This window comes from Panthera uncia (genome assembly GCF_023721935.1).
Source record: "Panthera uncia isolate 11264 chromosome B2 unlocalized genomic scaffold, Puncia_PCG_1.0 HiC_scaffold_24, whole genome shotgun sequence".
In the NCBI taxonomy this organism is placed as follows: Eukaryota; Metazoa; Chordata; class Mammalia; order Carnivora; family Felidae; genus Panthera; species Panthera uncia.
The window spans coordinates 108,870,449-108,895,682 of NW_026057580.1; the positions used below are offsets into that span (position 1 = coordinate 108,870,449).

The window sequence follows — 25,234 nt, forward strand, 5'->3', positions numbered from 1 at the left end:
GCGGCGGCGGCGGCGGGGGCGGCGGCGGGCGGCCAGCAGGCGGCCGCGGGCATGGGCTTGGGCAAGGACATGGGCGCCCAGTACGCCGCTGCCAGCCCGGCCTGGGCGGCCGCGCAACAAAGGAGCCACCCGGCGATGAGCCCCGGCACCCCCGGCCCGACCATGGGCAGATCCCAGGTAACCCCCGCGCCGGCCGGGCCTGCTTCCGCCGCGGCGGCCTCGCCGCGCGCCTCGAGCCCTAGTTTCTTTCTCTCCGCGTACTTTTTCTGCGTCTTCTGCCGGGGGGGAGGCGGGGGCGAGGCGCCCAAAGCCATTTTAACTCGCGGCTGCCTCCCTCGGAGGCTGGGGAGCGCGCGGCGCCCGACTGCGCGGCCCGGGCCCCGGGGGCCTGGGGGAAGAGGGTCTCGCCGAGGGCCGGGACGCGCGCTGCGATGGCCGGCCGCCTAGCACCCCCGCCTCGCCACCCCACCCCGGGCGCGGAGCCGCGCGTCCGGAGCCGGGGACCGCGCGGCGAGGCAGCGGCGTGGGCGCCGGGGACGGCTCGGGCGGCTTTTGTAACAAAATAGGCGCTCCCGGCCGGTACGGTGCGGGGAGGAATATTGACCCCGTCTTCTCGGTTAGCGCCAACAATAAGCTTTAACTGGGAAAAGAATGAGGAACTTTGTCCTACCTCCAGCCACACCGCGTTCCCTCTTAGCCTGCAAGGTGAAGGCAGGAAAAATAGGTTAGCTTTGTGGCAAACCCAGTGTGTTTTTCGTAGTTCTGCCCGGCCATTCAGAGATACTCGATGCGAGCTTTGAGTTTGGATGTTTCGTAGCAAAAAGAATGCCCCAATTTACAACGACGTGGAGGTAAAATATTCTAAAATAAATCGATTCCTTCCTGAGAATAGCCAGGAAATCCATTATTTGGCTTATAGGCTGCTGGAAAGGAGTCACCTTCAACAGATAGGCTACGTTAAAGGGACACATCCCGGTTAAGTTGAACTTATTCTGATCATGGAACAGGCATACATTTTATTCAGCAAGTCCAGGAAAATAGCAGGCCAGTGAAAATTGATCTTTTTGGATCAGATTTATTTGGATTTTTTTTAATTTGCTGTCCCCCAAGTCCTACGGCGTTATTAGGAAGTGTCCTGCACTCTTGCTGTTTCTTGCTCGTAGGCTGAGCCTAAAGACTGACTTGATCTCCTTTGCAAGGTTTGGAATTTGAATTGTGGAGGTAAACTGGCTGTAATAGTCTCCAGACAGCTGCCTCTGAGTTGACATCTAATCTGCCATCTGATTGGCTCCCCTCTCACCATTGGGCATTTAGCACTGCTGATGTAAATAGAAGTGCTGAGCAGTACAGTCACAAAAATTCTTGCCACAAATAATAACTGAGCTCTATTACAAGCAGATGTAAGGTTGAATATTATTTAAAGCTTAAGTTATTATGAATCATAGTTATTAATAAGAGGATTAAATCCTGAAAACATTATGCTGGTGTCCAGTATTGGGCATTTACAAAAATCAGATCTTTGACAGTCTTAATGTGGACACTGCATATATCACGGACTTGAATTGTAGTATGAAGATGTGGCAATTGAAATGTAATGAAGCCAAAAATTTTAGCAATTTCTGGATTTGCAAAGCGTTTATTGAAGTGCCCTTTCCAGATTAAACTGTGGGGGAAAAATGTGAATTGTCAGCACACGTAGTTTAGTGTAAAATTAAAAATGATAACTTAACATTTCAAGATCCTGATATGCAGCGGTCTCTTTTAGGGATATCGATTAGCTTTATAACAAGATTAAAGCTGTATTTCTAGTAATTTATGTTGTAACGGTGCTGATCATTTAAAATGTGGATAAGGAGTTTCCATTGAATTGACATAAGCATGAAGTGAGGAAACTATAATTTTGTACACAAGAATTAATCAAAGGGGAAACATGGATAATCTTGTGAAATACTGAAAATTATTTCATTATTTTCTGCTTGATTATTTTGTTGGGTTCGGTGGTGTGACCCTTATTTGAAGTGCTTACACATGTATTAGGGAAACTGTCTCATGCAAGCTGTTCTGGGTGTGTTTCTTCCAAATAATCTTTCTTTTGTAGACATCTTAAATGCTGTGAAAGTTTTTAAAATCCTCATTTGTTAGGAAGGAATAACAGCGGTTGTAATCTACTTAGCTTATTTATTTTAGGAAGGCGTATTTTAATAACAGTCATATCTTAGGGGAGAGACTCATCAGAGTGAACACAGGACTGAATTTAACAGATAATCCTGTGAATCCCTGGCCGAGGACATTAGTGTCCACTGGCTTTCAAATCTTTGGTTACTGGAGTTTAACTTTTAATGAGAATGTATTTTCCTGCTCTTGATAGAAAATTTGTGACTATCAATTTTCATTTTTGATGCACACAAGTGAAAACACAGAGGAGGCTCGTGTAACTAAACCCACGTAATTAATTTTAAAAAGATTTGCTTTGTCAGCTTGCTTTTAAAGGGATAGTTTAAAATTCCCATCTTGGTAAACTAGAACGGAGAGATGATGGAGGCAGATGTAGGTCCTTGTTACTTTAAAGTATTATTTCTTAATGGTACCAATCATTTTAAGTATTTTGTTTTCTTGGAATGAGAGTGAATCCATTATGTCCTCGGTGTGACCCTTGGGAATAGCTTTTTTATTTTTGAGGGGCGAGGAAACTGCTGGGCATATGACCTAGATTCACAGATTTCTCTTAGGTACTTTGCCGTGTAATGTGTGGAATGTGTCTTTTTTATGTATTTTCTTTTTGGGAGGCTAGTATTTATTTAGTATTTGTTGCGATCATTATATTAAGTCATAGTTATTTGTCCAAAATATTGAATCACTATGTCACTATAGGCCATAAAGTACTATTAAATCACGTTGTTAAATGATGAAATTTTCTTGTGGCTTTAGCACATTTAGTTTCATTTTTGATTTTAGGAATTGTTTATATTGGGCAGCAAATGTTTTTATAATTGGGAACAAAATATATCTGTATATTGTATTGGGAAGGTCTTTTTAAAAAGTGAAATAAGCCATTTTATGATACAGTTTGTTGCTGGGTTTTTTTGTGAGATAAAGTATTTCGATAGAGCAGTTCAAAAGGAGTACTGAGGTCTGCTCCTGTAAGTAATATTTTATAATGTCCACATCTGTGCCAAATTCCATTAATGCTATTTTAACTTCAGTTTAACAGAATATAACACAACGTAATAAAAAGAGCCTTATTTATCATTCAAAGAAGTGACTAGCTGGCTTACAAAGCAGGAAGTTACAGACTGGTTCCTGATGACCTTAAAATTTGTATAAGATACATTATAGCATAACATCATTCCTCACTTCCCCTCCCAGTGATATTTTACCCTATCTGATGTTTTAAACCTTGTAAAGAAATTGTTGTGCCCTGAATTAATATATTTGCTGAGATATGGCTGGCTGGCTGGCTGCTGTGTCGTCAGAGAATGTGGAATTGGCAGCTGTGGTTCATAGAAAAGGCCTAGCATTTAAAAAACCAAAACAAAATACATAGAAAATATTTACAGTTTTCTGTTTTCCTAGGTTACCTGGGAGGAAAGGGTGCGTGGTTTAAAATTGTTTTCTTTGGATATCCTGATTTCTGTGTGCTTAGTTTTGACCATTTTATTTTGATGATAAGTACTCTTTAAGGCAGCTGTCACTTAAATTTACGTTTATATTAACATAAAATTGATAAGTATGTTCTAGGGAGCACCGTATTCTTGTCTTGGCTCTATAATGAGAAGCCTTAACTCCCGTTTTCACTTTGGTTGTGCTTTTTATCTGTATTTCGGAATCAATCTTTGGCAGGGTTTTTCTGCTTGTTCCATTTTCCCCGGCATCATATTGTATCAGAATATCACAAGCGTGTTGTAGAGATGGAAATAATCCACATCACTCTTAGACACTTAAACTAATGTACCTTCCCTCTAAATATCATGCTATTCCATTAGAATTGAGAGAATAACATCTTCATGCTGGTATCAAAATAGTATTAATTCTGGTTTGAGGACCAATTTTGAAAATGTAAGACAGTGTAGAGGAAGGCTCATAAATTCATTTGGTAGTTTTATTAGACACACGTTTTAAAGAAAACAGGTGTAAGAGAATGGGGTTGAGTTTTCAGTTCTATTTCTTATTAATGGACTTTGTTACTTTATATTTTGGGGCAGAGTACATCTAAAAAAGAAAATGGCTTCTGATGTAATAGGAACTTACTTACTTCCATAGGATAAATACCTATGTGACAGGCAAACTGAAAAGATGATCATTTCACTTATTTAACTCTTGTTCTCTCCTAGGATGAGAGTGGTTCGATTTAAAATTTGTTGGGGTCTCTGAAATTTTGCTACTTATTTTGAAGACTGATTTGGACATGTAAATTTTGGATGTATTGCACTGGGGACTGACTATATTAGCTTTTCGCCCAGCGTCCTAAATTTAGAGGTTTTTCTCACTATGCTAGACTGACACTGCTCAGTTAATGGATCTGTGTACCTTGATCCATCATTGAGGAAAAGGAACTAATAACTCACTTGTGTCACTTTCATTTTGGCCTGTGTGTAGTTTTGGAAGTTTGAAGCTTATATTTACATTTGAAAGAACTGTCATGTATCACTTAAACCAACAGATTTATGGAGGCTCAAAAGGAATGTTAATAAAACTCGAATTCCTTTAATTTTTTTATTGCAATAATTAGATTTTCAAAGTGGATGTTACAAAATTTTTATGACATTTTCTAATGCTGTTTATGCTTACGGGCCACTTGCACATGCTAGGCCTTTTTAGAATCGGATACTTGTTGGTCACAGGGTTTTCCTGAGGTGCCCTTTCTTCATCAGGATATTTGTGCAGATTCTCTGTGGATATGTGAAGGAGCACACTTGGCTGTGTGTGTGTATGGGAGGCTGAGGGTTCTCTATTTGACTTCTCCATGTGTGTGTGTGTGTGTGTGTGTGTGTGTGTGTGTGTGTGTGTGTGTAGGGAGGGGGAGAAGTACTGGGCACAACTGCTTACCCACTGAGGATGCGCATATATCACAGATGTACAACTATCAAACGATACTGCTTTTACGGTTCGGAGGCTATTTATACAAGATTAAGTGGCTCTTTTTGGTTTAATTGGATGATTGAATGATAACTTTGATCTAAAAACTTGGTATACGTTGGTGACTTTTTCCCCTGAGAATTTTGGTGAAAAGAAAATGATAGAGGTATCGGTACCCAGGTGCCATTAAGTACACGCTTATTTTGCCTTACGCTAACACTGGAATGAATGGAGTTGTTGCCACGTGCATACTGTAGTTTTAACTTAACAATTCACACTAATTGAGTGAGCGAGTGGATTTATCAAACTAAAATGTGTGTCTCCGCAGTAAGTTTTCAGCAAACATGTTCTATTTTCAAAGGCTTTAACTTGGAATAATTCTGAGAAAACTATTTCCTTAGATTTACGTATTTGAATAGGATCCAATAGACAGTTTTCAAAAGCCCACTTCTGAATGGATCAGTGCCAAGAATACTAGAAGGCCACTGAGTTTGACAGATGAACTAATGATGAAATTAGTTTGTTTCTTGGATGATGCTTATTGGTAGGAAAGAGACCAGAGCTCTAAGATCTTCAGCACATCCGGTTTACCAATAGACACTCTTATTTTAGGTAGGTGGCAGTAGAATCTGGAACAGATCTGTCATAGCAAGACCGACCTTTTGAATTGAAGTAGATTTGGCCTCTGCTCACCATCTTTTGTAGGATGCACTTCTCAGGGTCTCATTTGGGCCTTGATGAAAGATGAAACTTGAGACTCAGACAAGTCGTTACTTATTAGGTGACCCTGGAAGGGAAGCCATATTTGATGAAAACCGGAAGAAAATCCTGGACCACGCTTTGAAAACTATGGGTTGCTAAAAAAATTATATCTACGTATTTTTTTTATTGCGGTAAAATAACACAGAACATAAAATTTACCGTTTTACTCATTTTTAGGTGTGCAGTTCAGTGACATTAAGTACGCTCACATTGTTGTGGACCACCATCTGATTTCCAGAACTTTTCGTCTTCCCAAACGGAAATAAAAAAGTACATTTTTTCCTTCCCTTCCTTCATGTCAGACTTTCAAATGGTTAGTTATAATGTGTATTATAAGGAAAATAATCTTTTCATGGCCATTAATCTTGCTGCTTTGTAGTTGATTAGTAAATCCTTCCTCACATGTTCCTTAGCAGTGCTCATGGTGTGTGTGTGCGTGTGTGTGTGTGTGTGTGTGTGTGTGTGTGTGTTCGTTCCACTACTTCTGCCCAGCTCTGACTTCGGGGTGATCTTCCCAGGTTTTGTCTGTTCCGAAGTGTGTAAGTGTGTCCTATGTGGGTTCGTTGTTTCATTGTCAGGTCATTAAAAGTTTAAAAGCAGCTTTTTGAAGCCTTTCTGTTGAAAGGTTTGGGATACTTTGTTGAGAGAAGCCTGGTACTTGGTTAGATGATAGGATGTGGAAATGAACTGTTAGCATGATCATTTTTCCCTTTACTTCTCTTATCTTTTGCATGTTTAGCTTCTTTTTTAAATTACTTGTTATATCCTTCTATCGGTGAAAGTCATTTACAATGGTCATTTTTTTTCCAGTTGTGTTTTAGGTTTTGGGCCATCCCAGTCCCCCCCTAGCCTGAGCAAACAGCCAGTCCGTGTGATGCTGGGTCTTTTTTCATAGTGTTCTGTGCCCCCAAGTTTGTGCTTCCCCCCTTATGTTTTTAATTTGTAGTCCTTTGTAAAGCTGCAGAAATTCTTTGTGTGTGGAAAAATTCCTAAATTAAGATGATTGGTCTTTTAATTAAATTTAAGAGGCAGCTGCAAAGGGTTGCTTCTTGAATCCTGGTTAGTCTTCAGAAGAGGCTTTTTCGTGTGTAAAATTTGGAATTGTATTTTCGCTGCCATTGATGCTGATATGTAGTCACATCTTTAGCCGATCAGTTGTGTATATTAACCGTGGATTCCACAGAGGACATAGAGAGTGAACTGTGATTTAAGAGTGTGTGCTTGGAAGCAACAATTTTTTAAGGTGTAAACATTTAGCATTTGTGCATGCTGTGACGTGTGTGGCGGACAAGTATCTACTCCAGATGATCGGTTGGCAAATATTTATTAAGCACCCGTTTTCCTAATCAGCCCAGTGCCGGACGGTAGCTAGGGTCTGGGGATTGCTCTTGCTTCTGTGTGCAGTTCAGAGAGACAGCGTGCCAAAGCCTCTCCCCACTGAACCTGGGCATGGCATTTTTGGCATCGTTGACTTAGAACTGGCTCATTTAAACAGAATGCAAATAGCAACCATGTGGGTCAGCAGTCTGTTGGCCAGCTTTTTTTGGGTGGGGGAGTGGATTTTGGCAAAACAAATAATTGTAGATTGTTGTGATATAGTTGATGTGAGCTAGTGACTCTTTTCCATTTCTACCAATCAATTACTGGCTTTGTGCCGGAACAAAATAAAGATCCCGCTACAAAGAATAATAACTAAGAGAAGGAAAATATAATCAGTTCGAAATTTGTATAGAATGGTCCTTTTTCTTTTTCTCAGTTTTCTACATTACATAGGCTCTTGGAAAAAAGTTAAAACAGTCTGCTCAGATTTAGGAAGATACTTGGATTGCTGGAGTATTTTTGGTAACTGTTTAGATAATGTATGCTGGCTGAGGAGTAAATTCAGCTACTGCTTCTGGGTCCTGAAATAAACCTTTCAGAAAGCGAGGCATTGATGATTAGTGGAGGCTGTTCCAGAATTCTTAGTATCTCCTGTTTCTTTTTGTGATGAGCATCTTAGAAGTTAAACCACTCACCGCACTTCGTAACCTTATTTTGAAATGACTGGTAATTTTAAAATTTGTCTAGAGTTTGGCATCTAATTTATGAAAACTTAAGAAGCAAATTTGAAGTTTCCGTGACCATATATTTATATATATCAAGCTGTAACCCCATTCTAATATCCTTTAAATTTTCTGCTTTCAGCTCATATTTTTTTATAATAAATTCACTTTACCCAATGAATTATAAATGACCTTGGAAATAGAAACGTAAAACATTGCTACTGCTGAGCATGAGTCTGTCTGAAGAAGCAGACATATTTCTAAGGGAACTGGTATGTTTGTTGTATATTAGTTTATTTCTGTCATTATGAGGATTTATGAGAGAATGCGAATATATTACGAGGCATCCTGATGTAATGGAAAGATCTTGGGCTTGGAGTTGGTCAGACTTTGATTCATTTGTAGGCTTGAGTGCCCATTTTCTCTGAGATATGGCAGAGGCTCAGTTTCCTGATGTGGAATGTTGGCTGCTGGGCGGGGCCGCCGCTGAGGTCATCTCTGTAAATCGGTGGCATTGTTCCGTGGTGTCTCTTTTCTTCCCACCTGCCTTCCCACTGTGTAGTGAGCCCTGAGTTCTTGTTCTCTGCCTGGCCCTGATGCGGTTCAGGGGTGTGGTCGCAGAGAAGCCCCTGCCTCCATCAATTAGGTGACCCCAGTCCCTCCCAGCTGCAAAATTCTCTGCTGCTCTGAATTTTAAAAAATATGGTGCCTAATCAGCAATGCACCACTGAACATCTTATTAAACTATACTGGGTCCCAGACATGTTCAGTGAATATAAACTGAGGTCTATGCAAATATACAGATTTTGTGAATACCACGGCAATTTCCCTCACAAAATGTAGTTTTGTACTGATTGGGACTCTTGTGAACAATTGGATGAATTGGTTTTGGTTGATCAATAGAACTGTGATGGATTGGCGTCATTGGATCTCAGGTGCTGCCTCACAGTATTCCGTCGTTAATGTTAATTAGTAGATTCTGAGAATTATTCCTATCTTCTAGGTCTTTGTCCTTTCCACTTTCATGATCTATGAAATTGACTAGCTTTTTTAGGGGAAGTGCTTTCTGCAAAGGAACAAAGTTTCAAAAAATTAAAACTAGGCTTTTTTGCAATTCTGAATGGTGGACTTTGGTCTCTGATTCATGCTTAAGTAACTTACTTCTGTATCTGTTTCAATTTTACTGACTCTGTGGTTCACATTTGGTCCTTAGCAAGATTATCATTTACTCTACGTATCACCAAGGGTGGTGCTGCTCTCAGTCAAAGTAGGGAATGTCAAAGCTGAGAATGAATGCCAAGGGCCTGCCTTGGATATGTAGAGAGGAATGGTTTCTCTTCTTTCTTTCTTTCTTTCTTTCTTTCTTTTCTTTTCTTTTCTTTCTTTCTTTCTTTCTTTCTTTCTTTCTTTCTTTCTTCTGTTAATGCTGAGATTTATAAAAGTATCAGGGACAAACTTTAATTCTATTATGAACAAATCTTACTGAGCACCACTTGGTGCTTAAGATACAAAGAGTAAATATAACGTATAATCCATAATTTTCCCTGGTGAATTGTCATGGACTCCTGGTGTTTTACAAAGTGGAAATTAAAATGAATGGCTACATTATTCTTCTGCAGAAAGACTATATCCCTCAAAGTGCATCATCTAAGAACTATTTGAATAGTTGATAATGTATCCAAACTGAAAATTTCCTGATGCGTGTATTATACATTTCCAACATCCGTTGCAAGAAAATCTGTTCAGTTACTGCTTCAGGGTTTTATGTGGAAGGTCAGTATACTTGGAGTTTGTTCTTAGGTGCTGTGATATTGATGAGAAAGCGATCTTAATTTGGGTTTTTGTTTGGGCATCATAAGGTGAATTTTCAGCTAAAGAGATGGCTTTATAGTGTCATTAGCATGAAGGATTTAGAAATCAGTTCATTTACCTTCACCGTATTGAACAATCTCCTGTGTGTCGTCAGGGCTTTGGGACTAGAGATTTGTGTCATCATAGCAAGAACCAGGGTATCGGGCAGATGTTTGTGGACGACCTCGTATGTGTGCCTGGTACTGTACTGGATGGTGGACCTTGGTAAAATGACAATGCAGGGCCTAAGGACCAGTAACCGTGCTACACAATACAGTGTAAATGGTTTGGTGGGAGAAGTCTTGATGTTAGTGTCTCATCTCACACAGACTAGACTGGGGTCGGGGTAGGGGTAAGAAGGCGCTGCGCCAAATAAAGTCTAATAAGCTGAGAGCTGGTCAGCGAGAAGTTACATTAGTGAAGAGGCTTGGGAATGGAAGCAGGAGGGGCGAGGGCAAGAGCCAAAGGTGTGCAGGTTAGAGAACCTGCAAGATTGGACATTCACCACCTGTGTGACCTTGGGCTAGCCTCTTTACTCCCTGATGTTTGAAGTTCCCTCTGGTCTAAGGAGATGGGAAGGAAGACTTAACCCATGGAATTGTTTGCAGAAGGACACTTGATAAATTTCTGGTACACTGCCTGGCAAGGAAGGGGATGCTTTCAAAAAGTAACAAAGGATTGTATGTTCTCATGGATAAGGAATTAAAATGAGTTAGATGTGGTTCGGTATTAGTTAATTTGACAAGTTAATTTAACAGCCTGTTAGTCTTTCCTCTCGGAACAAGTAGGTTAGCATTTGAAGCCTATTTCTAATCCAGACAGTTCGTTTTTTATTGCCTCATGTGTCTGTCCCTTGCCATGTGTTTGGGAAGAGTGAGTGCTGGGGCAGTCGATCACATTTCCAAAATGTCTGCTGTAGTTTTCCAGTCTTTTCTTCAGTCCTGGTTTTTTAACTGGTAAGGAAAAATAAATTCAGAAGATCGATAATTGGAGCATTTAATTTCACCATCATCAACAAATATTTAGTGACCTTGGTGTCGGGACACTGTACCAGATGAAAAGATATCCGGGGAATATTGAAAAATTGTTAAACATCGTGGTGCTCGTTGGTTAGCGTAGAAGAACATGCGTAGGATATCCTTAGGTTATAAAGTGAATATTGGTGATTAAAATAAAGAAGACGGTTTGTGGAATGTTTTCATCTTACTTCCTATCCCATGTAATTAGAACTATGGATTGAATAACTCAGGCCTCATAAGCAGTGTAAATTTTGAATGGAAGGAAATTGGTGGTAGGCAGACAGCTTGCAGATTGGTGAGATGGATCTTTTGCTTTTAATTAATTTTCTCCATGTGCTAAAGAAATAGTTTATTATTGTTAACTGTTGAAAAGTTTAAAAAATTATAGTTCCATTTGTTATGATTTTGCTGGGTTTGAAAGTCTTCCCTTTCCCGACTGTTGGTGCCAGCTCCCTTTCAGTTTCATTTGGCTGAGTAGAGAGAACACTCCAGAAGGTGCCATGCTACAGCAGGCAGAGGCGTGCCTTGTGAAGGTCTCGGTTTCTCCCCTGCTGTCCATTATGTGGGGCGAGACTTTGTTTTTCCTCCTCCATTGAGACATTTGTCAGAAGTATGAACACTTTAAAACAGTAATGTTTTACTTTTATTCAGCAATTAATTAGTGAAGATAGGATGTGAAAAACAATTTTGTGTTTTGTCTTTTATTGTGCATTAAGTTCCTGTAGTTTTCCGTATTGCTGTATTATTAATGAGGAGGGAGAGAAGAATGGAGGGAGAAGGTGAATTTTATTTAAGACAGTTATATTCGGGTAACTCAAGGGAATGTGCTTTTTTAGTCTAACTACCCTTTCCTGGTGTTTCATGGTTCTTTGAAAAACTAATGTAAAGAAGTTGTAATCAGCTTTTAAGATTATTTGCGCCAACTGGTTGTTAATATGTGGACGTTTTATTCTTGGTGCGTCTAAAAAATTCATATGAATGTATTTTATGAAGAGGAAGGTGTACTAGCATGGCTAAACTGGGGAGGCGGAAATCTCGGTTTGATTTGCACGCGTGGTATTTTTTAGGGACGCGCAGAGTTTCACACATGAAATAAACTAGGTAGTGTGTGCGGCATCACATGATCAAAATATTTTTCCCCTTACCGCTGCCAGAAGCTATCTATTGCTTTTCAACAATCTTACTTGTTGGGCATCATGCCAAGATGTTTAAGACAACCCCTTACGTGAGCTGTTCCATTCTTAACCTCTTTGACTGAAGTGCCGTGACCTTCACATATGTAGATTAGCCATGTGCTCTGTGAATTGAAACTTGCTGCCTCAGGAAGAAAGGGTTTTTCTTTTTATTCCACTGGGAATTTGACAGCCATTCATCCCTGACCTGGGCAGAGGTAATGCAAGGAAATTGGATTCAAATGGAACGCGGACAGATAACACAGGGAGGCAGACAAGCTTTCTACCTTGTCGAGGATGAAAATATCCCGCGGTATAGATAATGTGCTGATGCAAAGGATCTGAAAAGCAACAGATACAGAGGGAGATAGATAGATGTAGGCACTTTGGAACAATGGCCTTTAAAAAAGGAAATTGCCATGATGGGCCTTTCTAATTAGTTTTGACTCTACTCTTTCTCTTCCTTTCTAACCTAAGTTTTTGAAGTCTTTTTCGAATTTGTAAAAATTTCTAAACCCTACTTGAGAATTAAATAATACTAATATCGGGGGCGAGCGTGGGCTTAAATATGTTGAAGCTAGATGAGTCTTTCAAAAGTGGAAGTCGTTAGAAAGTTGGAGAGATGAATGTGTCACCTGTATCTAGAAGAATCGGCATGTTTCTTTGTCTCGACGCTCTAAAATTTTGAAATGATACTTAAAGAGATAGTTTTACTCACGTGAGAGTTCTTACTGAGTTTCGTCATGATTAATAAAAATAAGGAACAAAAATAACTAATGAATTTTTGTATTTTTATTAGACAACCAGTTTTAAAGAATGTTCACCTTTGCTTTGTTAGTAAACATACTTGAAATTAAAGTAAAATTCGGTATAAATAATAGTCATGACACTTGATTAGGTTGATATGACAGAGGATTGCGAAGGAAAGTTCTCATTATAAGAATAATGGGTCTGAAGTGGTACTCCGACTGGTTTCTTAGCAAAAGGAGGGGATGATTAGGGCAGTCTGAAACTTATGAGTGCTTTGGTATGGCTTTCCGAGCCGAGCCTTCCCTGGGTACGTTAGGGCTTGTGAAATATTATGGGTCAGAGGCTCGCCTACCGGCTCTGGGGGAGGTGTTGTTGATATCCAGCCCGTTCTATGGGGTGCAGAAAAGGACGTCTGTATGGGTAATGTGCTTACTGGGTACAGTGGACTAAGAGGAACACAGTTATCCCTTGACCTGAAGAAGCCTGGTTTCTTTCCATATGAGGACTATTGAGAAAAATAGGGACAAGTATCTGGTCGTGATCCTGCAGAGCACGGGGTCTTCCGTGGACTTCTGCTAACATGCAGGCACGAGAGCGATGGTCCACAGATGGCAGGACTCGGGTCTTAACCAGCTTGTTTCTGTGCAGCTGCGAAGATGGTGCAGCGGGGACGATGAATGCCAGGCTGGGGTCGTGGGGGGGGGGGGCCCACCGAGAACACAGAAACCGTGGGGACAGGTGCTGAGTGACCCTCCCAGGAGAGCGGGCGCCTGGGTGTGGACGGGACGAGCAGAAAAGATGGTGGTGAGTCAGCAGCCACTCCTTGAGGGGTTTTCTTGTTTCCTTGTAAACAGTGGCCTGTATGAGACTTTTAGGTGGGGACACGGGAAATCTGTCTCTCCTTCTAGCCAGGTGTCATTGGTAGAACTATTACAAACACACTGCTTTCTGTTCTTCTCAAAGAAATGCAGGTTCAGAGAAAAAGTTTTACAAGAGCCCTGGGTAATAGTGATACGAGAAAGCGGTAACAGTAATAATAGCTCCTGTTACTGAATACTTACCTGTGTAAGTATACTTACACACATTGCACATGTTGATTGTAGGCTTTTCAACAGTCTTGCAAGGCAGTCTCCCCATTTGTGAACAAGTAAACTCGTAGAATTAAGAAATTTGTTCAGTCTCCAGGGATGTCCGGTGCTACAGCCTGTATATTCTCTCCACTAAAGGAGTGGCTCTGAAACCTGGCTGTGCATCCGAATCCCCCAGGGAGGCAGACAGGCGTCTAAGTTCTTCCTCCAGCAGTTCTGGTGTTCTCGGGTTGTGGAATGGCCCGCATGCCCACCCTTCTCTTCCCGCAGAGGTTATTGACGGAATTTATTTATTGGTAGAATTTAAGTAGACTTTTTTTTTATTGTTGTTAAGACATGTGGCATTACATTCTCATAATTGAGCTTTGAATGTATTTTGGCCCCGTAGTCCTACTGGGCAAAGAGAAGAAAGAATGTGTGCTTCAAGGCTGTGAAGGTGGCTATTGGATTTTTTCTGATAATATTACTGGACATTAATGTACATCCGCCTGTGAGAAGAAACCGTATGCTAGGATCTGGGTCATTGCTATGAGTTATCAAGGGAGGCTATGAAATAGTCTGTTGATGTTTAAAGAGGAGCACAGGTTCTGTTGTGAGTTATTTACACGTGGCTGTGACTGAAGTTTCTGGGGTGGGGAGGCCATGGACCAGCCTCTAGAACAGTTTTGGATGGGAGAATGGATGAATGGACTGGACAGCGTCTCAGGGTCACAAGTTAGGCGTGTTTATGAGGCCAGAGATCTTAAATCCAAGAATGTATGAAGGGAGAATGACTATGGGAATGACCATGGAGGGCAGGTGACAGGGACCAGAAGATTGGAGAGAAGGGAGAATACAGGCAGCTGGAAAAGAGAATTTTAGAGTGAAAAACCAACACACAAATTTAATGCCCTGAGTGAACTATTTAGTGGTGAAATTTGCAGGACCCCCTCCCCCCCCACCAAATTGGCAGATCTTAAAATAATCAAGACGCTGATGCATAGTTACGAGAACAAATATAAGGCAGAAAAATCCTCCCAGTTCTTTGGTGAGGTCATTTCATGCCATGCAGTCCTGAGTATTTCTGTCTTTGCTGTTGCCTCATGGCCATTCTGGAACCAGAGTCCGTGATATTGGGAGAATAGTAAAAGCACTCCATCAATGGACCCAGTCGAATCCCTGTTTCCTGTGTTACTTACTGGCGAACTTCTTGGCTGGCCAGGCCAAAGGGTATTGAGATGTGTCCTGAGACTCTTTCAGTCTTTCTCTCCCTAATTATGTCTAATAGGATGATATAATACTGGGAAGTTTCCCCTGTACGTCCCCAACTATTCCTCTCTTTTGAAACTTGTCAAAAAAAATTAAATCTCACAGCTTTAAAGAAAATGAGTTTGGCCCATAACCTTGTCTTAGACAGCGGTGGAAGTGACATTCCATTTAACCAGTACTCTGCTCAAACATCTGTGCAGCGGGAGAGACCGCGGGACTGGCTGTGTTCAGGTTTCCTGGGTCTTCAGCTCGTGTTTTCCTCACCTCCCGATTGCTGCTCAATTTGAGGTTGAGAATATTCTTGAATGACGTGCCTCCAAAGTGCTCTTTTTAGCTTAAAATGAAATGAAGGCTTTCCTGTCTCTTGTTCCCTATTTTCTAATAACATGTGATTTTGTTTCATTATTTGCAGTAATATATGGCTACTAGAGTAATCATGGATGCATAGTGTCTGAAGTTAATGCTGAGGACACCTAAGCCATCTCAAGCAAATGAGTTAACAGTCTGTCTTTAAGAACCCGCAGGAAGAAAGCAACCCAAACAAACTGGTAACCTGTGTTTTATTTAGGCCGTTGCTGTTTGTCACCGGCATGTCCTTTTCTCGGAGACCGGACCTTTCATTTTGTTTGGCTCTTCCAGCTTATGCAGGGAATGAGCATCTTCAGTGTGTTAGTCACGTTTCAGTCTCATTTGTTACGATGAGAGATACCTGTCTTTTGCCTAGAAAGCGAACACGTGTCTGCCTGCGTTCGAACTTTCGGGACATGCCTGTAGTGATGTATCATGCGTCCAGTGCTGTGGTTTCCATCAGTGCAATCTTAGCGTTCTGAAACAGCTGAGACAGCCCTAAGAAAATAGCTGTCACAAGGCTCCCGAACCTGACTCCGCCAGACAAGAATAAAGCCATTCCCTCCCTCCCTTTTCAGGATGATAGTTATTTGGTTCTCCATGGTGACTTCCTTTTTTGCCACATTATTAGTACAGAGTGGAGGAGTTAGGTGAGCAGCTGTGGGCAGCAGGTTAGAAGTGGGGGGCACGTGGAAGCAGGCGCAGGAGATGTGGCAAGTTCTGCCGACCGCAGGGAGGAAACCAGCCGTGCTAGCTTGTCCCTCGTGACCTTCCCAGGGAATCAGGTGAGAAGCAGGGCAAGCCTCACACACCTGGCTGTCTTTGAGAGCCTTGGACACCCGTCCGGTAGGGAAAACACTGAGTGAAAAACCATTTGGGGGGGGCAGGCATTTTGAGGGATATCTTCCATACCCCCCAAAACCTTGGGAAAGCAGAACGGGGAGCCAGGGTTGAGGGTCGGTGGGAGACTTCTGAGTCGACGGCCAGATACTGTGCTACTTTGTGTTCATTCTTGACCCACTCGAGAAATAGCTCTTGGGGTCTAGTCTGTTCACCTGCTGTGTGGCAGGTCGTGCTCTAGGTGCTGGGGCCACGGCAGTGAATAAAACGCAGGCCCTGCTTTCATAAGGCTCACCTTCCGGTGAAATTTAATCCTAGAGATTGCAGAAGCACCTGTCCGCATGCGGGTGGCGGCCTTTAGAGTGGGAACGAATAGCAGCACAGGGGGATTCAAGAGCATTGAACACTTTCAAAAACTGCTTATTGATTAATGAGGCAATATAGGAATATGTCACAAAAACCAACTCGCGAAGGAACTGTCAGGGTTCTATTTCCGTAGTCCCAGAGATGCTCAGCGCGCACCTCTCGTGTCAGCGGACAGCGAGGAAACGTAGCATTTTTACTGGCAGTGGTTGAAATGGCAGACGGCAGCCCAGCACCACCTTCGTTTCCTCCAGGCCGGGGCAGGAGTGGCGTAAACACAGAGCGCTCGATCTGACTCCCTAGAGAGAAATCAGATGGTATTGTAACTCTTTGAAGGCGTCCGCTTCAGAATCATCCTGTGTTTAGTGAGCAGGCGCGGTTTGGGACATGTTGGGTTTGAGATGTGTTCCAAGGAGCTGACTGGACATGCCCTTAGACAGACAGTGCAGGAGGGTGACTTGGGCCCAGTATATCCATGTGGGCTTTCAGCGCGATGTGCTGCTGAAATGGGGTTCACCGGGTTGCCCAGGGGAGCGTGGGTGCAGAGAAGAGAGGGGTGCTGAAGGGGTTTAAGGAGCGCTGACATTGGAGGAGTGGAAAGGGAGGCAGCCAGAGAGCCAGAAAAGGAGACGGAAAGCATGGGAGAGCTCCACAGAAGCCATGGAGGAACGAGGGTTTTGGAGAGAAGACACGCATAGCTGTGGCAGGCTCAGAGGAATGGTCGGGTAAGAGTAGGTAGCCAACGTCTTGCCATTTGGTCACGGAAGACCTTTGGGAGAATAGTCAGGAGGAGCTGAGCTGCCACAGGCTGCACAGCGAATAGGAAATGAGAAAGAAGCTTCCAGACAGCAGGAGGAGGAGTGGGGTGTTTCTTTGTTTTTGTTTTTAAATTTTTTTTTAATGTTTATTTATTTTTGAGAGAGAGGGAGCGACAGAGTGTGAGCAGGGGAAGGGCAGAGAGAGAGGGAGACACAGAATCCGAAGCAGGCTCCAGGCTCTGAGCTGTCAGCACAGAGCCCCATGTGGGGCTTGAACCCACAAACTGTGAGATCATGACCTGAGTCGAAGTCGGATGCTTAAGCCACTGAGCCACCCACGTGCGCCTAGAGTCACATTTTATAAAGCTTGTTTAGAAATGTTTCCAGAAAATAAAAATAAGTTTTGTAATATATCAATATATTTTGGGTGCTTTCGATACCTTTAGTAAACTGGATTGTAAACATGAAGTAGTGAGTCAGCTGGTCTCATAAAGACATCTGTGCGTGTCTGGAGAGGCTTCTTGAAGCAGAGATGATTGCATTTGGGGAATTACCTTTGGTTATTGCCACTTCTGTGCCAGTAATCTTAGGCTGAGCTAGTGGTCAGTAGGAGTACAAGTTGTTGTTACACATTTTTGCATTATCCTCTCTGAAAACTTCGGTTTGGGAGCTGGTATTCAGAATTAGCCACTAAAAGTTCTGAAACTGTTTGCTCTGTGTGTAAGTTATTCTTTGGTGGTAACCTTGTTAGGCACGTATGTATGAAACCCTTTTTTCTTTTTAAAAATTTTTTCATTTTTCATTTTTTTAAATTTAAATCCAAGTTAGTTAACATGTAGTGTAATAATGACTTCAGGAATAGAATTTAGTGATTCATCACTTACATACAACACCCAGGGCTCAGCCCACCAAGTGCCTTCCTTAATACCCGTCACCCATTTAGCCCATCCCCCCATCCAACACCCCACCAGCAACCCTCAGTTTGTTTTCTGTGTTTAAGAGTCTCTTATGGTTTGTCTCCCTCTCTGTTTTTATATGTTTGTTTCTGTTCCCTTATGTTCATCTGTTTTGTATCTTAAATTCCACAGATGAGTGAAATCATAGATTTGTCTCTCTGACTTATTTTGCTGAGCATAATACATTCTAGTTCTATCCATGTTATTGCATATGGCAAGATTTCATTCTTTTTTGATCTCCAAGTAATATTCCATCGATTTTGTGTGTGTGTGTGTGTGTGTGTGTGTGTGTGTGTCCATTTATCTGTCGATGGACACTTGGGCTCTTTCCATACTTTGGCTATTGTCGGTAGCACTTCTGTAAACATTGGGGTGCATGTGCCCCTTTGAATCAGCGCTTCTGTATCCTTTGGATAAATACCTGGTAGTGCAATTGCTGGGCCACAGGGTAGTTCTCTTTGTAATTTTTTAAGGAACCTCCATACTGTTTTCCAGAGTGACTGCACCAGTTTGCATTCCCACCAACAGTGCAAAAGGGTTCCTCTTTCTCCGCTTCCTTGCCAAAATCTGTTGTCGCCCGAGTTGTTCATTTTAGCCATTCTGACAGGTGTGAGGTGGTATCTCACTGTGGTTTTGATTTGTATTTCCCTGATGATGAGGGATGTGGAGCATTTTTTCCTGTGTCATGAAACCATTCTTTAATGACAACTTGCTACATGTACCTCGAAGGAAAATCACCTGTTTTTCCACTGTACTGAAATACTAAGTTTTTAGTAATGAGAAGTTTTGAATAATTTATCGAACAGTTACTAGGTGTCAAGCAGAGCTAAGAACCGTATAACCTTACGTATGAAGTAGGTACTGCGATTATACCCATTTTACAGATGAGTGAATGAAGGCACAGCCTCGATAAGCCTGAGCGACATAGCTAGGAAGTGGCATAGACTCTGTGTGCACCCAGGCGTTCTGACGCCCCTGCCTTCTCAGATATTACGCTGTATTTCCTCTCAACAGTGCCCGGTGTGAGCGGAGTTAGATGAGTGGTCTGCATTTCCTTTGTGGAAGCTGTCATTGTAATCATGTTGTGTTTTGTTTTTTTCTTGCTTGCTTCCATTCGCATCATTTGCTATTCTGTGAGGACATTGGAAAAGTTGCTGAAGAAAGATATCCCCTTCCCGTGGCCGGGTTGTCATTTGGTTAGACACGGAAGATAGAATCTTCCAAGAAGCCACACGGTGTGTGTACACCCGTCAGCCTCAGGGGAGCGGGAGGAAGCGTCCTTTCCTTCTTCTGTCTGTCCTAGGAGATGTGGCCCTAAGGCGAGCACCGGGACGCCCCTTCTCAGGACGCACGTCTCTGTTACACGTGTCCCTTCTGCCCCACCTGTTAGGAAGCCGGTTTGAATGAGATGCATTTCTGTTTCGACGGGAACGTGAAGGGGATCTTTTTAGTACTTTCGGTTTACTTTTTATTACTGTTCCACTTTCCTAAAGGGGAAAACTCAGCATCCTGATACATAACGTGACCGAAGAATGTTTTCCCAGCAGAAAGCTTTTTTAGCGTTAAATGGCCCTCTGCCCCCGCTCTAGCCAGTGCGGTAGCCGTTCGCCACATGTGGCTAGTTAAGATGAATTACAGTTAGATAAAATGAAAGACGCGCTCGGGCCGTGTACTGGCCACATGTTAAGTGCCCGAAAGCACACCTGCGGCCCAGGATGGAACGTTCCACGGCTGCGGAAAGCGTTAGTGGGCAGTGCTGCTCTCGGCACTGGGCGCATCGTGTGGTTTTTAGCACGACCGAAACATAGGATTACTGGGCGCTGCCCTCGGCGAGCGCACGGCGGGAGCTGCTCGCGAGTTCGGGTGGCCGTACGCAGGACACGGCCTCGGTCTGGAAAGTAGTCCGCGTTGGCCGCAGTGGCCGCAGTACAGAGGTGTGCCGTACCGATCCCAAATGAAAAATGCACGGCCAAAGCCAGTAACGGCCTGTCGCGAGAAAGGATTTCTTTCTCCGTCTTGGAGTGTTCTGTCCAGGCTCTTCTGCCGTCGTCACCTGAGGATTGTAGGAGCAGAGCGGGCAGCCGTGTGGCCGGCTGGTTTTCGTAGGCGGGAACTGAGCATGTGGAAGGCTGTCTTCCTTGCTTTTGTTTTATGTCCACCGGAAACGATCGCCAGACTGGGTAGTGGGGGCTTTTTTGTTTTTGTTTTTGTTTGTCCTTCTGAAACGTTTGAAGGCAAGTCCTGGATTGCTGTCTGTGCCACAGTTTGAACTTTAACCAGTGGCTTGGTAGCTGGAATAGGTTATGCATTTTGCCTGGAAAAAAATCGAACTGCTTTCTGAAGGTTGACTAAAATGTTTTAACTCTTCCTAGCAAATGAGGCGTGAAAGAAATTGTCAAAAGGATGGAGACAAAATTATTGCAGCACTGAATGTTTAACTGGCTGGTGATGTTCTACCGAAGGTGTGAGCCGAGCAGATAAATGTGTAAACGGCACCTTTCTCCTTTTCTCCTACCCGATTTTTCACAGCTTGTCTTCACCGGAGGACCTAAATCCATGTCAGAAAAATCGCAGCCCTTCTGAAAGTGTTAGATTATAGTGTCGCTATGAGGAATAATTAAGAAGTACTATAGGCAATGGATTAGGAGAAATAAACTTCCTGTTTGCAAACATCTTACTGCACATCATCATTAGATGAAGCAAAAATAAATTTTTAGTGTTTCTGGAAGCTTGATTATGTGTAAAGTATGTCAGTGGTTCTTTATGCCCACACACTTCTCTGTTCATTTGCTGTGCATCGTTCTACTCAGAGTAATAACCTTTTTAGGATTTAGGATTTCAGGGTTTAGTTGTTTGAATGATAATGGCTTGAACTGAAAGATAATGAAGTGTTTAAATCATGGGCTTTTTACTTCTGAAATAGCAAATGTTAATTGAAGGACCAGCTAGAGATGTACAAGGTGGCACTTTATATTTTGGGCGACTCCTCCTTCACTTTCATTTTGAGGCTTCTCTTTAGGTTCTTAGCATTTAAGATACAGCAAATAGAAGGTTATAGCTCTCCCAGCGCACTGGGGCTTTTAATTTCAAGCATAGATCATAGAATGGGCAAAAAAGATGTTCCGTAGAGAGTGTGAGGGGAGAAGTATTGAATAAATAAAGAGAAGGATGATGCATGGGCCTTGGTTTTCTGTGGCTAAGTAGAAGTTATTTTTTACATTTGTGAGTATTTTTAGCATCTTATAAGCAAAGGGGTATATGAATACATGAGTATGTGTGTTTATGAGTATGTGTCTCCTGTATATGCGTGTGTACGTATTTAATACAAGGGCAAGTATGGAAAACAGAAGCATCATCCTGTCCCACTAATACAGCGGGTAGTACCTTTGCATCTTTCTTTCTCCTTGTTACTTCCAATGGGTATATATGTGAATAGGACCACTTCTTTCATCCTTATTTTACTTACTACTGTAGTGATAGGTGTATGCACGTGGTACAATAAATTGATTATACAGCTTCCAAGCAACCATGTATTTTATTGGACTGACTCCAGTATGCAGAGATGATTGAGGTTGTGTGTGTGTGTGTGTGTGTGTGTGTGTGTGTGTGAGGTTTTTGTACATTTATTTAAGCCTTTCAATGAAGATTTAAGAGCCAGCATTTTATTTATGGAATGCAGACTACATTTGTAAATTTATGCAATAGAAATGCATGTATATTTCCTGTGAGTTTTCACATAGAGAGAGGTAATGGGTCTTGCAAAGATTGTAGTAGATGCCACTTGCCTTTTTAAGAGGGAACCTAAGTATTTTCCTTTCCCCTTCTTTCGATTGGCTCTGATCTTAGAGCCATCTGTCCTGTGTCTGTCTTCCAGCATCTGTTATCTTCATTCCTCTGTGTGCATCTCTGACTCAGACTTACCTAGACTTTGCTTTTGTTTTTGCATTTCTTCATGATTCCCCGCACCCCCCCCCTTCAAATGAATTCTCCTTTTGTTTTCATGGTGTAGTTTTTGCTTCCTTTTGTCTTTTTATTCCTTTTCTTTTTCTTGATCCAGTTCTTTCTGTCCCTCCTCAGCTGCTCACATACAGCGGATCAGTTTAAGCTTCAGCCTCCACATCCTGCCCTTGGTGGGCCATTCAGACAAATTTTTTCTTGCGTGTCTTCATTACCTTTTGCCAGTATGTTTCAAAAATTGGGCCTTCATGTCCCTGTTTTTTTCTCTTCCTAAAACTGTAAATTTTAAAGATGAGGCAGGATTACTAATTGCCGGTGTTTGTAAAGAGACACGAAATTAGAGCAGGAGTTTAACAAATGCAAACATCTTGCTAAAGTTCTGTCCTTTCCTCACTGACCTTTGCCCGCTTCACTAATACTTGCTGATCATAAGTATGTATTTGTTTGCTTACATTACTTAGGCTGGAAGAAACCTCCCGCAGCTTACCCTGAGTCTAGATGCTTATTCTGGAGTCTGGTCTTGGCTCCTTGGATTTGAATTGTAAGGCAAATTTAGCATAAACACTTAACTTTCACCTGCCTGTTGCTGGGCAGTATGTTAAGTGAGGGAAAGAGTAGACAGAATAATCCAGTGAGTAAGCTAGTCCGTTTGAATCCCCACCTCTGCCACTTACTATTTGTGAGGTGGCGATAATTAAAGTAACGAAGTGCCAGGTTGTTTTGGGGATTAAATGAGAGAGTACATGTAAAGCCCACAGAAAGTGTTTTCTAAGTGTTGACTGCTCTATTACCATTACCGTTATTGAGGAGACGAGGTTTCCACTTTATTCAAACACAGTTAGGTGTTGGTTTGCCTAGAGGAATACTCTGCTCTTAGAGCTCCTACTAGAAAAAAATGTTTTTTTCATTCAGAGACCAACTTCGCTTTTATTTTCTTCCTTTTCCGCATGTGGATGGAAGAAAAAAATAGGAAGAGTTACGTACAAACTTTGAGACCTTGTGATGTGCTTGTTTTCCAGTGAGAAGGCTCATTTCTAATTTATATTATGGTCACTTTGCCTCTGTCACATTCTCTAAACTAGGTTTAATGCTGGGCCCGAATATCTTAACCACAAACCTTGCTGAGTTTCTACGTCCTTACCAGTAGAATGGGGACTAAGTGGACTGTCATGAGGATATACTGCCTAGGTCTTCAACAAATGTCAAACTTACGTACAGTGCAGTTAAACAGACCTTGAAAGCATGCAAAAAAAAAAAAAAGGGCATATTGTTTTCAAAAAGTGCTTTTAGTTTCTGAAGTTGGGACCCTGTGCCTTAATGTGTCAGTCAGCCAGTTGAAGAACGGGTTCTGGCTTTGACTTATATAATGTCATCTGCGCTGGCTTGTGGGTGTCCCTGCTCTCTGTTCTTCTAAGAGCACGTTTTACAGAAAAATACATTTCACAGGCTTTTTTGCAACCAGAGTTTAAATGTGGATCCTTTGATTTTACTTAGTAATAATAACTTTGCAGATCATTTCATAATTTCCGAAGTGCCTTTCGTACCTGGTTCTCTCCATCTTGCGAGGTCTGGTTTTGTACCTGCAGAAGCTGAAGCATGGTTCCTCGGTGAAGGGTGCAGCTTGAAACCAAACTGGGTTTTGTTCTCCAGGTCTGAGCGTTTGCACTGCACACCGTCCCTCCGGTGTGTTACGGTAATTCTTCAACTTACAGACATTTTAATTTAAGCATTTAGGTCAGGGATGGGCAGAGTTTTCCTATGAAGGGCCAGGTAGTCAGTGTTTTATGCTTCATGGCCATTGTCTTAGTTTCAGGATCTGGACGCTGCTGGTGTGGCATGATAGGAGCCATGGGTGGTGTGTGAAGAAAGGGGGAGGCGGTGTGTGCCCAGAACACCACGGATGTCAACATTTGAATTTCATGTAATTTTTGTATGTTCTGAAATACCTTCTTCTTTTGATTTTTGCCCTCGGCTGTTTAAAAATGTAAAGAGCATTCTTAGCACACTGGTCCTCCAGAAACAGGTGGTGGACTGGATTTGGCCTGTAGGCCGTAGTGGGCCTCCCTCCGGTGTAGATCTTGGTACGGGCGGCGCGGACCTTTTTCGTTTCAGGTTTTATCCACATCGTCCACCGTCCCCCCACCGTTGGCCGTCTTTATTTACACAGCTCTGTCCTCTGGGATCTTGGTCAAGCAGCAGCCCTTAGCCAGCACGGAGCTGGGAGGATTTCGGCCTTTTAAACGAGACTGGGGTCCTCATCCCTTGGGAGTGAATGGATCACCCAAGGTTGGCAACCCCATTAGCAAGAGCATGCGTGCATGAAAGCAGGCCTCTGATTCTCTGGTCAGTAGTCTATCTTGTTTGAACTGTTTCTGGCTATGATTTCATTGTGTTTTTTCATGTTCCGGGCACTCTATTTAATTTCCTTATTCCCCTCCCCCCCCAGTTTTGAGTTTTATTCTGAAAAAAATTTTTTTAAATTACAGAAGTGTAGTACATGAATATGTTCTATAAAAAAAATGCAAACACTGGCCAAAACATGTATATTGAATATTTAAATTTCTTTTACTGCTTCCACTTCCCAAAAGTATATACTCTTATGTTAAATGTATTTTTTCTAACCTACTTTTCCTTTATTTATTTATTTTTTAACTTTTTTTTTTTAACATTTATTTATTTTTGAGACAGAGAGCATGAACGGGGGATGGTCAGAGAGAGAGGCAGACACTGAATCCAAAGCAGGCTCTAGGCTTTGAGATGTCAGCACAGAGCCCGACGTTGGGCTCGAACTCACGAACTGTGAGATCATGACCCGAGCTAAAGATGGACGCTCAACCGACTGAGCCACCCAGGCGCCCCATAACCTACTTTTCCTTTAAAAATAGTGCATATGGCGCGCCTGGGTGGCTTAGTCGGTTAAGCGTCCAACTTCGGCTCAGGTCATGATCTCGTGGTCTGTGAGTTCGAGCCCTGCGTCGGGCTCTGGGCTGATGGCTCAGAGCCT

General features: G+C 42.4%; 1 protein-coding gene and 1 long non-coding RNA gene across 8 annotated transcripts in view; both read left to right on the forward strand.

Annotated features, from left to right (window-relative positions):
* The first annotated feature begins 6 nt into the window (after nucleotides 1–6).
* ARID1B (AT-rich interaction domain 1B) overlaps nucleotides 7–25,234 on the forward strand; it is a 443,672-nt gene continuing 418,444 nt past the window's right edge. For 4 of the 7 annotated variants that reach the window (XM_049653109.1, XM_049653107.1, XM_049653108.1 and 1 more), the window contains exon 1: nucleotides 78–177. In XM_049653109.1, coding sequence (XP_049509066.1) covers nucleotides 136–177 — 42 coding nt within the window. In that variant the 5' untranslated portion in view covers nucleotides 78–135. Of the gene's footprint in view, nucleotides 178–25,234 lie in introns of all 7 variants that reach the window. The other 3 variants (XM_049653111.1, XM_049653112.1, XM_049653113.1) reach the window with 1 other exon arrangement.
* LOC125938083 (uncharacterized) overlaps nucleotides 184–25,234 on the forward strand; it is a 28,729-nt gene continuing 3,678 nt past the window's right edge. The window contains exon 1 of the long non-coding RNA XR_007462603.1: nucleotides 184–25,169. This is a non-coding gene — a long non-coding RNA (uncharacterized LOC125938083). The remainder of the gene's footprint in view (nucleotides 25,170–25,234) is intronic.